At 38.5% G+C, this 16,866-nt stretch overlaps 1 protein-coding gene and 1 long non-coding RNA gene across 2 annotated transcripts in view; both read left to right on the forward strand.

Annotated features, from left to right (window-relative positions):
* The window catches only part of LOC139128812 (calcium-activated chloride channel regulator 3A-1-like), an 86,120-nt gene extending 71,868 nt beyond the window's left edge, over positions 1-14,252 (forward strand). Inside the window, exon 3 of the mRNA XM_070694521.1 lies at positions 13,966-14,252. Within this exon, the coding sequence (XP_070550622.1) occupies positions 13,966-14,252 (287 nt within the window). The remainder of the gene's footprint in view (positions 1-13,965) is intronic.
* Positions 14,253-14,409: 157 nt separating this feature from the next.
* Positions 14,410-16,866, forward strand: part of LOC139128814 (uncharacterized) — a 34,344-nt gene continuing 31,887 nt past the window's right edge. Inside the window, exons 1-2 of the long non-coding RNA XR_011551419.1 lie at positions 14,410-14,659; positions 14,886-15,110. This is a non-coding gene — a long non-coding RNA (uncharacterized lncRNA). The remainder of the gene's footprint in view (positions 14,660-14,885; positions 15,111-16,866) is intronic.

Below are 16,866 nucleotides of genomic sequence, written 5' to 3' on the forward strand. Positions count from 1 at the left end.
GACCCTTCATAACGCGTAGTCGCCACTGTTTCTTCCACTATTTCCACAGCTGTATCTCTTAATTCGGCCGCAGCATGTGTATCTTTGGCCTGATTTTCTCTTTCCCAATCAGCCTGGAGTAATCTTGTGTCTGACCAGATATTGCGATCATGTTCAAATATTTCTAATGCCTTATCATGCCGGACTTTTCTTCAATCAGAACAGTGCTGTCTCTGCTAAGCTTTTGACCACTTATGTTTCCGCCTACTACTGCAGCCATACTGGTTAATTGTCTCTATATACATTACTAAGTATAAGTTTCTGTAGGAAAAATAATATTTTTCGACTGTCTCTCTATAAATAACAAAGTATTAGTTTCTGCAGGAATAATATTGTTCTGTTCAAGGAGATCTTTGGTCATAACCGCAGCAGCACTTGCTCCCCATAATTTTGCTTATTGAGTGAGATTTGGCCTGCTTGGATCACCCACCTCCATTTTCAGAAATTTGCTCGAGATCATAAGAAATCCCATCGTAAGTCATGCAATTACAATACCATCATACATTGTGTTTACAACTGTTTTAGTATCCATTATTGCTGTGTGTATATAAAATACAAAAATAACATAATTCACCTTTGAATGTTACTATGCGCATTAATCCATCTCATACAATGTGGAGGGGCCCAGTTTGGCGCTCAACTCCATAGGAGCAGATGCGTCGTGTTCTGAAGGGGCTCACTGGTAAGCGGACGTGTAGGCACGTTCCTAAGGGGACAAATATGTCGAGCAGTGCAGCCCAATATAGTCCAAGTGCAGTCAATGAAACTCCTATAATCCCTAAAACAAGATAACAATTAATATACCATCTGTCACACTGTTGTGGTGTACCCCTTCGGAATACAGCAGGGCTGGCGGCGGGCTTACATAGTCTGCCACAGTCATACCATCATTAGCCTGGTACGAACACTCTGATAATCCTTGACTGCACCTTGTCCAAAGATATGAAGAAGCGCAGTCACGTTTTAGTCAAACTCGGTTTCAGTGCCAGACATGATGTATTATCTGTCTAGGTTCTGACTCAACAATATACTAGTATCAGTAAACCATTCAGGGAAAACATACAGATTTTAGTACTTTTTTACATACAACAAGACTATTGTAAAAGAATATGGAGGAGCAGAGAGCAGGAGGCCTTGGACCTAGTCAGGCAATTGAATAATATGTCATTCAGTAAACTTGTATTTCGTTACGTCACCCGTATGGCATACAATAGTTCGTATAATAAAGCTAATCATGGACCACCCGAACCTAAAGAAACACTAAGAGAACTATACTACAACCCCTAACTGGTTTCTGAGGCGTCCAAAAACTATATGAGGCAGCACGTGCCGGTGGACTAAAAGTGAACAATAAAGAGGTACAGGACAGGTTGCAAACTCAGCTAACTTATAATCTACATAAACCAGTCCCTCGCATCAGCACCGATGGCAGGAGGCGCGTCTTCATATCATCGATAGATGAACAGTGGCAGATTGATCTTGTGGAGATGTCCGCACCATTCGCAAAAGAGAAAAAGGGCATTTGATATATGCTAACAGTAATCGATGTGCTCAGTAAATATGCATGGGCTAGGCCGATACAGACAAAAATGGCTGATGATACGCTGGAGGCACTGAAAGATGTAATTAACACTTTATGCGTAATTAATGCATTCCTGTGCATAGTTTTCTATGGAAATATGGCCTTATAAATATTGATTTACATGTGTGAGCTGTATCTTTGTAATCATAAGAGTATTCGGGGCAATGTTTTTTAGTGAGTATTGCAATATAACAGAGCATCATAAAAATGCTCAAAAGGTCACGTGACACACCTAGAAGATCACGTGATCTTAGCAGCCATATTGGATTTTACAACAAAAATTCAAAAAGTGTTGCATTTTTTGTTATTTCAATATAGAAATGTATTTTTTTCAGCGTAACAATTTTAAAAATTACTACTTACTTTTCGTTAACTCAAATTCAGTAGGGGAACATATATTCTAAAACATATTCCACATGAATGAGGTTAATATGCATATTTATTCAAAGTTCATCTTCGAACAACAAGTATCATCTGGCATTCAAAAGAGAGCTGCATTATATATAAGCTTATATACTGGTAGCCAGTCCGATGCGTAATTGTCATTGACAGATTGATGCACAGTCGTAAAACATCCACAGGAAACCCCATCAACATTTGTGACTTCTGTCACCGGCCCTTTGTCCCACTTTTCTGTCAGTATACTCAGCTGGCCTACCTTGTGTCTTTGCTCAACTTGTTCGGGAATATATTAAAGTTCGGTATTAGATTTGTAATTTGAAATTTGACTTCTGCTATGTCGAGTTCAGTTTCACGATCAGTGACAAATTCACTATTTCTGTCTAAAAAACATGCTCAGGGGCTTAGTCGGTGTTAAACTGTGCCCGTGTTGCCATTTTAAATACCCTCTGACAGTAAAAAACAACGATCACACAATCCTCACAAACCACGGCCGAGAAATGACCGAGTATGGTGGCATTTGTTTACAAATTTGGCGCTCATGCTCATTTAGGTTTGACCTCTACCTCGTGTGGTACACTAGGCCCTTGAGGAAATAGTCAACAAACATGATGTAGATCAAACAAAGCCACGTATGTCGAACGTATACAAACATGTACATTCTTGGCGCGTTTACGCGCCTCTTGCAGTCTGGCCGTTGGCGCAGAATGCGCCCTCCCAGGGTGAAGTGTTAAGAATAGTTGCCACAAACCTGACAGACTTCAGTTAGATGAGGGCGTGAATTTACTAACCCACTCGTTCGCCCAGTTTAGCATTGTATTCATTGCTTTGCTTCGATAAAGTTTGTGTGTGCGATATGTGATAGTGAGCGTGCGTGTGTGAGTGCTTCATGAACTCTACAACGTGTGGAGCGGTCGCAGTCAGAAAATTGTAACAACTTAGCCGGCTTTTGAACCGCTCTTTTTGAGAGTTGGATTTAACCGTGCGGTTATTTCTGCTGCCTCTCCGCTAGGCCACTGATGCCGTATGTTTTGGGTTCGAACCCGATTGAAAACTAGCCGTTTTTACTAACCATAAAATGCAGAATTGGCTCGAGGAGTCTTCCATTCACTGGTATCACACAAATAGTGAAAAAAAGCTAGTGTTGTAGAACGATTCCATCGTAATTTGAAGACACTTATGTGGAAATACTTCACAGACAGACATGCCAGTGGATCACTATTCTATCAGAACTTCTCGAGAACTACAACAACATTGTACATGGAAGTACCAAAATGAAACCAGTCGACGTAACAGAGGAGAATGATTTACAGGCATTTTATACATTATATGGTCCCGAGATGGCGGCCGCAGGCACCACTTCTGAGTTCAAGCTGGGAGAACGGGTCCAAATTATCAAATACAAGAGCACTTTCAGGAAAGGATATTTACCAAACTGGACAGAGGAGATCTTTATAGTTACAAAAGTGGTGTACGCAGCTGGACTGGGAACGCGGCCCATTTTCAAGATAAAAGATCTGAATGGAGAGGAAATACTCGGCACTTTCTATTCAGATGAAAGGCAGAGTGCCCCTGGCAGAGCTGACCTGCTGTACAAAGTCGAGAGAATTCTGAAGACGAAAAAAGTGAGAGGAAAGGAATACTATCTGATAAAATTGTGCGGTTATCCAGAAAGTTCAATAGTTGGGAGTTAGTACTTGCGTACCTTCCTGGTACTTACGCAAGTTCTTATGAAGTACCTGGCAAGTACTTATGCAAGTGCTTACGAAATTATTCATAAGTACCACGGAGCAGGTCCTAAGGGACTGGTCAGTTTCTTCAGCCGGGGGGGGGGGGGGCGGTGGATTCATGGGGGGGTCACCCTGTTTTTGACTTTGGTGATAGGGGGGGTCACCATGTTTTTGAAATACCCAATAGGGGGGTCAGTGTGTTTTTGAATTTTGACACAGGCTCATCATTGCCTAAAATGCTAGTGTCAGCCACAAATTTCATCATTCAGTTGTATTTTTTGGCGCGCCCTTCGGGCGCGTAACTTTAATAATCAGTCATATTTTTCAGCACGCCCAACTTTAACATATCAAGCATACATACATCAGAGATATCTGTATGTTCAATATTTTTCAGCGTGCTCTTCAAGCTCATTACTTTAATATATCAGACATTTTTCAGCATGCCCTTCAGGTGCATGACTTTAATATACAAGGCATATATATCAGAGATATCAGGATGTTTCATATTTTCAGCGCGCCCTTCGGGCGCCATACTTTAATAAATCAGAGATATCTTGATTTTTGCAAAGTGAAAGTGTACATTATGAAATCTGCATTTCATATGAAAAGGATGACTAATTCCTGATACTTTCTGTTCTCTCCATGAGAATTCGTATGAGAAAGCAACATGCACAAATATTTCAAAATATATATTTGATACAGTGACTTATTTTAGAGAGAGAAAAATGACAAGATATCTTTCCTTCTCATTGATGCAATTATTTTCCTTTGTGTCACAGGTTTTCTGTAGAAAGATGCTTTTTTATGAACAAAATAACAGTTAAAAGGCAGTTTTTGTCATTATTAGCTGTGCTTTTATGGTTTCAATGTTACAAGAAAAGGTCCTCTCAGACACTGTACACATCAGAATTGGCTAAAAAAGCTCTCTATGGCTCCTCAGGAGATTTAATTGGATGGTTGGCAAGTCTTAACACCCATCAAAGTTTTTGAATCACTGCTTTTTCCTTTTTGATATTAATGATTGACATCCATTTCTGTACAACAGTTCAGGACATCTGGTTAAGCATAGAAAGTGTGAAATACATTCACAGCTCATTCAAAATACAGCTCATTCAAAATGTACTGTATTCAAACTTTAAGATTGACACTTTGAAATTCCTATCTTACAACTGACATGTTAACAATTTCATTAAAACATAGAATGACTATTTAAAATATAAATATATATGTAAAATATAAAATATATATATATATATATATTTTATATATATATAATATATATATATATATATATATATATATATATATATATATATATATATATATATATATATATATATATATATATATATATATATATATATATATATATATATATATATATATGTCCACCTTTTGTTTTACCTATGTCGTGCGCCGGGGGGGGGGGGTCACCCTGTTTTCGAAATTTGGAATAGGGGGGGTCACCCTGTTTTCAAAATTTGGAATAGGGGGGGTCAGCCACTTTTTGACGTCGGCAAAAAATAATCCACCGCCCCCCCCCCCCAGGCCGAAGAAACTGACCAGTCCCTAATTTCAAGAAAGTGGCGTTACTATCCCATCCCCCTGGCCAAGTATTTACCATGTATTGTCGTAAGAAGTGTTCACTTATTGCATCCTTGCAGGCTGTATGTGTGTAGAGGTGTGGGGCCTGTCAGAGGCACATACTAAGTTTGCAAGATCTTCAAAACGACTTCTCATGTTGTCCTTATCCATTCTTTCGAGCCCCTTTTCAGCTTTCTTGAGAAGTTCTGATTTAAGTGCAATGTAGTTAACTGCCATGAGCCAGAGTATCAAAAGCAGCTGATAAATTCAACATAACCAAAATGACATCCTTTTGTGAATCTAATGCAGTCATCATATCATTATGAACCCTAAGCAATGCAGTTTCAGTACTGTGATTTGCAAGATAAGCTGACTGGCATTTTGTATACAATTTATTTTCTGATAAATAGATTTTCAAATGATCCGTGACAATACGATCTAAACATTTGGACAAAAACATAAATTTGGAACTGGCCTTTAATTTATAGAATATTGTTATCAAGACTGGGTTTCTTTATCAGAGGCTTAATAGATGCAGTTTTAAAACGTGCGGAACAGTACCTGATAAAAGCGAGCTGTTAAAAAGGTGAGTTAAAAATGTAGCGATTTCATAAATACAATCTTTAAAAACTTCAGTTGGTAACATATCTAAAATGCACGATTTAGAAGATGATTTTAAAACTAAATTTCATCATTTTCACTGACAAGAATAAAAGATGACTACGAACAGATGCAAAAAGGATAAGTAGCATTGTCAATAACTGGAACTAGGCCTTCTCTGTATTTCTGTACTTTGTGCTGGAAGAATTTAAAAATGAGTCACTAAGCTCATTTGTTGGCTGAATCTTTGCACTGATCTTCCTCGATCCAGTCAGCTGATTAATGGTTGGGAAAAGTCCTTTAGAGTCTGCAGTGTTTATTTGATCTTGGTAGTAATCAGACTTTACTTCATCCGCTCGTCGATTATACTGTAACCGTGAGGAAACGAATATTTCACGATGAAGGACAAGACGAGAACACAACCACTTTAGCGCATGTTGACGGACCTTCCTCCTGATAGACATCAATTCTTCATTATACCATGGTGCCCTTGGCTTGTCAGTGAATTTTTTAGACGTTATCTGCACAAGTACATCAAGAATTTCAGAAACACCGCATTGTATCCTGTACAAAGATCGTCGACATCCATAGTTTGATTGTTACAGTAGGTTGACAACGCAAAATATATCTTCGACTTCAACTGTTTGCGATCAATCGATCAAAATTTCGTCTTGACCTAGTCGGTTTCACATTCGGTGGTCGAGAAACAGTCACCTTGAAATGAACCAGATCGTGCGCTGACGTAAGTACGTCAGAAAGACCAACGTCGTCCAACAATCGATCAGATGAGCGTGTTATAAGCAGATCAACAATGTCTCCATGCTGCTGAATATTCTTTGAATTCAGTAAATCAATGTGTTTAGCGGTGTCCGATGACTCTTGATCATTCATATGAAAATTAAAATCTCGGCAATCAATTAGTGTCCATGTAATGGAATGACGATTTCCAGTAGAGTTGAAAATTCTGATAGGAAATCATTATTTAATTTAAGTTTTTTTTGGATTTGGTGTGACAATAGAGTATGATCAGATGTAAGCATGTACAACCAGATCATAGACAAACATGAAGTGATTCAGAGGAATTAAAGGCATGTGCTGTTTTGTCATTTACTGTCAAGTTAGACCGTAAAAGAAATGCAACTTCTCCGCCTCGGCGATTAGATTGTAGCTGTTAATGGACAGAAACACCAGTGACGGAAGTTAAATTTCTGTAATAACAGGGTTGTCCTTGTTCTTGAGTCATGTTGCAATCACCATGAGAAATCTAGTTTTTCTTCTATCAGTGTTGTAGCAATGCTACTAATCTTACCAGTCAATGAGCGTGCATTCCATAGAGCACCTTTCAATCTCACTTTGGTTTCATTTGAAGAATTTCGATGGATATTCATTGAATTGGAAATTTTTTTTCCTGGTCGGCTTGATGCTTTCTGTCCTATTGGATATTATAGTTTCAGTGGGCCTTTTGTACAGTGACAAACTCCAGCTTCGGTTCCACCAGGATGAATCGCATGTTGAATTTTTCACGATGCTTCGGCAACCTGTTGCGTCACTGTTGTATTGTTCCATCTCATTAACAGCAAGTTCAAAACGCTGGAAGACTAGGCCAACGCCATGATGACCAACAATGAATGCTAGGTCTGGAAACACAGTCAAACAATATATAACCATCACAAAGTTTGGCATAGACAGCGCAGATGGAGATGTAACCAATATAGACATAGAATAAAACAATACAGTGACTAAAACTGCTAAAAAAGAAAAATTGAAGAGCGGCAACAAAACACGTCTTGGCAGCCAGGTATTATCTGATTTCATGATTGTAGTATGAGACTGATCTTGAATTGTATACAGAGTATTATGATGTATGGGTTATTGGGCGCAAGCCAACATTGACAATCTAGCAACTTATATTTGTTATCATTACTGTCAAAATAAATCACATTTGGAGTCCCACCTGCAATTACACTATCTCATATATCCAAGATGTTATGCGGTACATTATAAGGCCTGAATTTCTGACAAGACCCATCCCGTGTCAGAGCAAAGGCAGTAGGATCATTTGCAGCCTTTGTAGCATCTATACTTTTTTCTACATCTTTCAGTTCGGAAAACTCTAGAGAGTGCTCATGTTTTTGAACAGCAGCAGCCAAGGCAAACTGTTTTTTCTCTATATCAAAGGACATAATCCTTATTATGGTAACCTGCAATCTTAGTATTATTGTTAGCTTTAACATCATGCAGATCTTCGAGCTCAAGGTTTGGTCCATAATTTACACCTAGATCAAAGTTACCAGAGCCTGATATGATTGTCGTATATACAGTGAACACATTCATTATATCATACCAGTATATTGATGGTGCAAATGCAGTGATCAGATTGGTCGAGACTCGAAAAGAACCGTGGTATATTGGCGATATATCATGGCTGGCATACGCGCGAGCTCTCACCTTGAGCAAAAACCCTTTTTGGATATTCCATGCTAGAATTTCAATATACTGTTATGATATAGTAGCAATAAATCACACCCAGCAACGGTATACCACTCGATTTTTACCAGTTCACTTCATATATGCGCTTGCTATCGCTCGTGCATATATGTCGTGAACTGTTCAAAATCTTGTGGTATACCATCGCTGGGTGTGCTTTATGGTTTAAATAATAGCTTGTAATAAAAGACAACATAGAGATGGTTGATTGGATTGAAAGCAAAAAGGGCGATCCAGTTACTGTTAATGTTATCCCTAGCAGTGACATAACAGGCTTTAGCAAAATAAGACTGCTAGAATGCACACTCTACAACTCGTGGCATAACATAATGGAGGCCAATATTGTACTAAAATATCAAGGAGGGAGCCAACAGAAGAAGATTCTATCAATATGACCAGGTAACTACAATGTTGATACCTCAACAAAGTGATTGGGATGCAACTGAAAATCAATTTTGAAAAAAGTCTGCTGACAAGCCGCGTTTATCTAACACAGGTTAAAGATGTTAAAGTCTATCTCAATGCCACAGGTAGCTTCGACGACCTCGTTGGTTTTTCAGATAGGCAAGAGGACAACTCCATGTAAAAAACTACTATGAGTCCAAAAGAGCGGATTTCAAGACAGTCACTGAATATGTAGTTCATTCAGATGCCGTTGATGTGACTGGAAATTACATTACAAACACAAGTGACTCGTTAGGGAGTCCGTACACAGGCAAAAACCTCAGACTGTTCACAAATACTTTCCGTTCTGGACACAAAAGAAATAAGTGAAAAGATAATCTATGACTTAAAAAGTAGCGACTCTGCTATCACCATGCCATTGAAAAGGCCACAGGATACATGAGTTCAATGCGTATTTGGATAAAGATCAGGACGGAAAGGTAGTCAATTTCAATAACTGGCCCAGCAGCTTTTGTATTGAATTGTTGTAGCTAGCATCTAGAGGACTAGCAGCCTAGTGTATCAAATTAACCCGCCCGGTTTGGATTTGAACTCCGTTATGCGGTGCACTTTATTTGTCTAGCAGAGATGCCACTTCACAAACCTCTCAGCCACATCCATGCAAACGTCTCTTAATTAGGACGACTGTAAGGCAATTTTAACATCATTTCCATAGACAACAGACATCGCCATGATCGATATCGATGGTATGGCCAAAAATAGAAAGATGTATAAGCTTTAACAGTAATGGAAGTCAGATTAGTAGATCCGAAAGATGAACGAAGTTTGCCGCAAATTCGTACATTGCATGCTAAATTAAAAGATATATACACAAAATACGGCGGACGGGAGAGTAAGATGAAACAAGAATTAATAGTTTGCTACGAAATTTTGGGTTCTGGTGTCGTTCTCGAGGTGATACTTAATTTTAAAGTAATTCTGTCACAAATTCGACAGCAGCAACTGGGGGCAAATTCGAATGCTGCCTCAATGGTTAAAAATTAAGCATTGTGTCAGTGATCTTATTCTTCCTCGCGGCAGCACTCGGTGCTTCCAGTATGCAGTCGTGGCAAGTATAAAGTTAGATTAATTTCGCGAGAAATGTGGCCAGACTAGAAGGAACTGGAAGACATATGAAAAGTTTGTGGCCGATTACTGTTGGATGAATACCATTTCCTACACCTATAGAAGATATATCCCTATTCGAGCGTTTTGAGCAGCAAAATCAAGGGGTTAAGTCACAAGTATTTCAGATTCACGAAAATGATACTGAACCATCCGACATACCAATCATATATTATCAAGGCAACAATTATGCTGCAGCACAGATAACCAATATCTTACATATAGTAAGTGCCGCGGCGAATTACTTCATTAAGTCGTCTTCTTAATTCTCGTAATGATCGTAAGAATAAGCACAGAATGAAAGTAGTGTATACCTTGTGGGAGAGATTTACAGCGACAGAAGAATTGAAAGAACATTAGGTGTACTGTGGGACTGATGCCGTTCGGTCAGTTTTTCCTAAGGAGGTTAGTTGATTCGAAGGGCATGGGAAGAAGGTAACTTGTACGTACGTTATCTATGCAGATACTGAGGCGGTGATCAAGAAGGACGACAAGCACATTCCAATCTGTCTTTCGTATGTATGATTGAGCGATTGCCAGGCAGTCATTTTCAGAACTAGCCGAAAATGTTAGTTAAAAGTACAAAAACGGGCACAGATTGTGTTGTTGAATTTCTGAAGGATATGAAGGAAATGGCTGCGTATTATTCGAGAATATATTATTCAAAAATAAAACCGATGAAAGATCCTTCTGAAAACGGGGTGGAGCACCAGACTTGCGTTGCATGTGGCACTCGTGCCACACATCGAATTATGATAGATTAGCATTCCACTATCTACTATTGTGAAGGGTGCCGCCAATAGTGAACCATTCCTATCTACTTTCATAACTTCAAGGGGTATGATGATTCTTTATTATAAATAAGTTACATGAACTCGATATGGCAGGGTATGCTGATGCCGGAGGGACGACCTAGAGCCCAAAATTATAGCTAAAAATGCCAATGGATTCATGGGTCTTATGAAAACATTAATCTTCAGTGCCTCAATTGTTGTTGGTGGAGAGTGGCCAAACTGGAAGACGCAGAAAGTTAAATGTTTATTTACGATAAAGTTTATGGACAGTGCCAAATGATGAAAGAACCTCTCGAGAAGTTGGCCGAGACTGTACCAAAGGATGAATGGGTGGTGCCAATTTCTCATCCAGAGATTCAGCAGGCAAAAGCTTTCTTCCCATATGAATACTTAGACTCGGACGCCCGACTGAAAGAGGAGAAGCTCCCGCCGAGAGAGAAATTTGATAGCAAACTAAAGGAAGAGGGAATCTCGGAGTCCGATTATAAAAAAGCATTGAGAGTATTGGACGAAGTGGGACGAAGAGGATTCAAGATTATATGGTATTCTATTGCCAGACTGGCGTTCTCCTTTTTGCGAATATATTCGAAATATTCCACAACACATGTTTATAGATATATAATTTGTCTAAGATAGAGGATGGTGATTCCTGCGACAGTGCCCTACTGGAACTAACAAAGATGACAAATCGGTATGTAAGGGCCAGTTCACATTGTCACAGCGTTGCTCGTACTTTCTAAGCTGCATATGTATGACATGCATTACAATTACTTTTGAGAGCGATTCCCTGGAATACGATTAGCCTACATAGATACTGATAGTTTCATATATAGTGTACCTCTCCCTTCTCCTGATATAACTTTCAATGATATAGTTCGGGAAGATGTGGAACAGAATGGGGAGGAATCGATATATGATACCAGTGGGATGGCAGCCCCCGATTTTCCAAAGATTAACAAAAAGGTGATAGGCAAATTTAAAGATGAATTGAATGGAGAACCTATTCTTGATTTTGTCGGCATTCGTTCGAAAGTGTATGCTTTTCGGACTCCAACTTCGGACACGAAAAAAAGGGGATAAAAGATGTCTGTGTTCGTAAACATCTAAACTTTGAAGACTATAAGGATCTGTTTGAAAGTGGGAAGGAGCCGGAGCCGGCACATTTTGTACAGTTCGTTCGAAGAGCCGGTGAAATCCGGAGTGAAAAGTGTAGTAAAATCATGATGGCGGCCAATGACATCAAACGTGTACAGTTATATGATCCAGACACGGGCGAATGGCTGGCAGAAACAAGACTTATAGGATGGGTGCCTTCGGGTCCTAGTGGCGGAGCCCCGGCCTGCTCAACTTTCATAACCATTTAGACCGTAAAGCCTCATGTAACGCTCGAGTGGGGACTAAATCCTTCCTGTTTTTGAATTTCTAGTGCCTGATGAAATATGTTCTGAATAAGGTCTGAGGCGCGTTCCAAAGGGGCCTCTTCCTCTTCTTCTTTCTTTACAGATGCGGCTTTTTCTTGTATTTGTGGAAGCAATTGTTTATATTGAACATAATAATGTTTATACTCCTCCCATCTCTTTGCTACACCTGCTTTGCCTTGTATTACATACTGACAACACCTGGTATAGGAGTTAATGCTTACAGTATCGCCACTTCTGGAATGGCAGCTATGACAGCAGAAATAACAACAAAGTCCTTAGTAATATTAAGAGCCATATCAATTTGGCCCATCAATTTATAACTACAGCGATATGTAGCACTAGTTCTGTCGATATGGTGGGCCAACCACTGTGGGCAAAATGGCCCCTATTTTGTTCACTCAACATGTGACAATTTTTTGTCGCACTTACGCTGAATGAGCGTAAAGAGAGCCAAATCAAGCTTCCGCGTCATGTTGAAAACTTCGCCGAATTTCCTAGCCGCACAGCTAAATATTCAGGAAAGAGATGCACATTCCATTTCCCATATGTTCCTCTGTCCATTATGATATTTCGGCAATAATTTCATGAAGGAATTCTTAAAATACCGAAGTGAAAATACTCAATGCAAAAATAGGCGAAAACACTGCCAACAGCACAAACAATCGTAAACTTGTCATTTCATGAAAATAAGAAGGAAATTTAAAAAACTAAAACCATAGAGTTTTAGTTAACTTTCATGAGATGCTTAATCTCAAATATTGTGAGAAATAACAGTGACATGAAAATTTAAACCGGCGGGTTTTTTCAAATGTATTTTTCATTTTACGATGTGCCGAATAATCTCGATTCCCATAGAAAACAAGGGCATTTATGCGCGTCCCATCGACCAGATTGCACACTTCTCGCCGGTTCAAATTTTTCAATTCTGAACCAATGATAATGAAATTGGCACGGTGATCCTTTGACTCATAAGCAAAAATCGTATTGTTTTAGATTTTGTATTTCTTCGTAAAATTGTTTTATTGCCATTCTATTTATTCTGATCACTGAAATATACTCTTGCCGTCAACAATATGGTGATCTGACGGCGTTTACATGTGCAGAACAAGGGTCTGAAATTGACGCAAATTATTCACCAAGTGTCTCCTAAATTGTACAGATCAAATACCTGTCAGGATGTTGTCTTTTATACAAAATTTGGGTGAATATGAACCATGAACATCGCAGTAAATTGGTAAAAATAACACGAAACTGAAGCGAACTGGTGTAGAGTCTCCACTGTGAACGTGTAGTGAACGTTATCGATCGATATTCCTTTGTTGCAAATTGATACAATGTTGTGTTGCATACCCGCGGATCGCATGGCGCCAAACTTGTCCAAAGAGCGCCAAAATACGCTGAGACATAAAAGTATCATCAATACTAAACAAACTGTCTTCGATTCAATTGAGTGGAAGAAAACAACAGATACGTTGATTTTATGGTACATAAGTCAATACATACGGGCTGTCATGGACAAATTCATGACGTAACCTGAAAGCGACAGGCGAGCAGATTTCGATCGATATTTTATTGAAATGAAATTGATACAATGTTTGCTGTCGTCACTAGCAACCACCCCCAAACGTTGTCTGGCTAAGGGCGCTGTACTGAACAATTTAGGGCCCTTTTGCCCATAGTGAGTCGTTTGCGATTTTGCGACTCTTTGCCTGTTTAATTTTTTCATTTTGTTTTAAATTTATTGTATTATCGTGTTACAGGCAAAGTTGTTGTACATGAATGGGCACACCTACGGTGGGGCGTCTTTGACGAGTATCCTGACGGTGATGATGACCATTTTTACTATGCTGAAAACGGGCAGGTGGAAGCAACTAGATGCTCTGCAGAAATTATCGGCGAGTCGTACGATATAGATAATGGTGATCGATGCAACAATGATCCACAATCTCGTGAAATGCCAGGCCCAGGATGTAGATTTTATCCCGACATGGACAGTGAAACAACTGCTTCCCTGATGTACGCAAATTACCTAAACTCGGTAGGTTGAATACATTGCTGATAAGTATGTTTGGATATTCATATTGGTACAAAATCAGACACTCCCTAAATGTGTTCTGATATTCTTTTTTCGTAATAGGAGTTACTGTTACTATCGTTTCACATAGAATGTTATCTCCAAGTTCTTGTCTTTTTTGACCCTAGGTCATACATTTCTGTTATGGTCCGAATGGCAATGAAGATACTACTGAGAAGCACAATGTATTGGCTCCAAACAAACAAAATAGGCTATGTTTTCATCAGAGTGCTTGGGACGTAATTTCAAGACATGGCGATTTTCAGGAAGGATTTATGACCCCAAGAGAATTGCCGCTTGTTATTCCTGAATTCAAAGTTGTAAGAGAAGTTGATCTAAGAATTGTCCTCATTCTTGATGTATCTACAAATATGGCTACTGTAAGTAAACATGATCTTTAACCAAATAAAGGTGTTTAACTAAATTTCTAACAGGTCCATCGCACTGCCAATGGAACAAACAAAATTAACATTTGTTATGGGTATTATTTAAACAAGTTGTAATATTCACAAAGATGTTGTATTTTTGTGACTTGCACGAAAGCTAATTGTTACATGGGTTAAAGTCCGTTAATTTCTTTCACAATATTTTCGTTTGGCTCTACAGAGATATCGTCTAGAGGAAATGGTACAAGCTTGCACTAAGTACATCGGATATACAGTTCCAGAAGACTCACTCGTAGGAATTGTTGAGTTTAGCACAAATGCAACAATTTCATCTTATTTGATGCCCGTTACCGGTAAAGGCAAAAGACAATCTTTGATAGACTTACTGCCCCAAACTTCTGGAGGCAGTTTGTGTATCGGTTGTGGATTGGTAGCTGGAGTAGAGGTAACATCATTTGTCATCCTTTTTTTGGAAAATTTACAGTTTAGTTGAATTCATGTGATTAGTAATTTCGTCCATGTGAAAAAAAAAACTAAATTCAGCAGACATACTCAGAAATTCTCATATTTAGCGTATTTATGCTGTCTTAGGTTATGACAATTTTTGTGTGCTTTGTGAGAAATATACTACAGTGTTGGAATAGTCGGCCAGAAAAATGAATATAGGGACCAACTTGGTTATCAATTTTGCCCTGGTAACAAACTTTTCTATGTAAACCATATTTAACAAATAAGTCCAGTCAATTTAGGGTTTAACCTACGACTAATCGCAACAGACTTTTTTCTTCACAGTGACCTCTTGAAAGGCCTCACTGATGCATATAAAAAGTATAAGATAATCTAAGTGGTGCTAATCGGTTACATTTGCATATATTCAAATTAGCTATATATGCCTTTAAAATAACTGCTATACTCACAGTTTGGGCATGTAAAAAGAACTCAAGTGACACTTTTCTTTGCCACACCATTTAAAAAGTTTCAACAAGTTTCAAACTGTTTGCAAAAAATATCATGCAAAATGACTAATTTGTCGTATTAACAAACCTTTTTTCTACGAATTGTTAAAGTTTGAAGAATTATCAGTAACATGTTAAAAATGATTAGAAGTTGACCTGATCTGCATTCTGTGTCACGGCACTATTTGCATAATTGGCACCAATTGTCTGTTGAATATAAAACGCCTACCACAGCTGCCATTGATATTTTGTAGTTATTGAGCATGCAGAAAAACAAAAAGGGTTTTAACATATTAGTTTGTAAAAACGGGAAACATAATATTTTCCTTGCATATTCTTTTTCTTTTAAACAAGGTAAAGGTTATTCATATCAATTGGTTATTTTCTCCTTCACCGTTTTCGATTGAAGTAAAACGTTTAAAGGAATTTTTCATGCTTTTGCCCATTTTTTAAAACTATGATGGCAATTTGTTGTAACTAATAACTGGTTTATCTTGTAATTGAACTATCATCAGCAAAAATACGCACGTCATTTGAATCACCATGATGGTGGTGGTATTGACGATTGTTACGGTAGTCATATCAATATCATAACTTCCTTCCTCTTCCTTCTTGTTCTATTCTTCTTTCTAAAGGTAGTTCATTTTTTACAGCCAAACTTCTTTTTGTTGGCAACAGAAGGTCTCGATTTTGCTTTCTGCAAGGGCTATCGAGACTCTTGCAGTTCATTGCAGAGTCTATGAGAAGATAAAGGAAGGGTTACCTCAAGCAAGAGTTGATAAAGTCGAATCTTAGTTGTGCAAGTATCATTCAGGAGGCTGCTTATGTAATTGACTTAAAATTTGCAGGTTATGACACTTTTGTATCATTGCCAATAAGACAAAGCATTCAAGAAATTAACAATCTGGCCAAGATTCAAATCACAGGTTGACGAATATTGATTAATGTGATTGTTTCTTCTCAAATGTAACAACAGCTTCTGCGATGCATATTTTAAATTGTTTAACATTTATGAAAATTAGAAAGACAAGCTAGATTCTGTGACTCTATGAAAAGTATTTAAAATTACTTTTACCAGTTTTCTACATTCTCATAATTTGGTCAACATATTGTCGTAGAACAAGGTTTTTTTATTTCTTTGACGACAGATGCAGTGCACATGCCCCAATAAGACTTCTTGTCGGTATCTTGGCGAGGAAGGACTGCTGAAGCCGGCGTTGCTTGCAGCTCTTGTGACCTCCGGTC

The sequence above is a fragment of the Ptychodera flava genome, unplaced genomic scaffold (assembly GCF_041260155.1).
Source record: "Ptychodera flava strain L36383 unplaced genomic scaffold, AS_Pfla_20210202 Scaffold_71__1_contigs__length_606264_pilon, whole genome shotgun sequence".
In the NCBI taxonomy this organism is placed as follows: domain Eukaryota; kingdom Metazoa; phylum Hemichordata; class Enteropneusta; family Ptychoderidae; genus Ptychodera; species Ptychodera flava.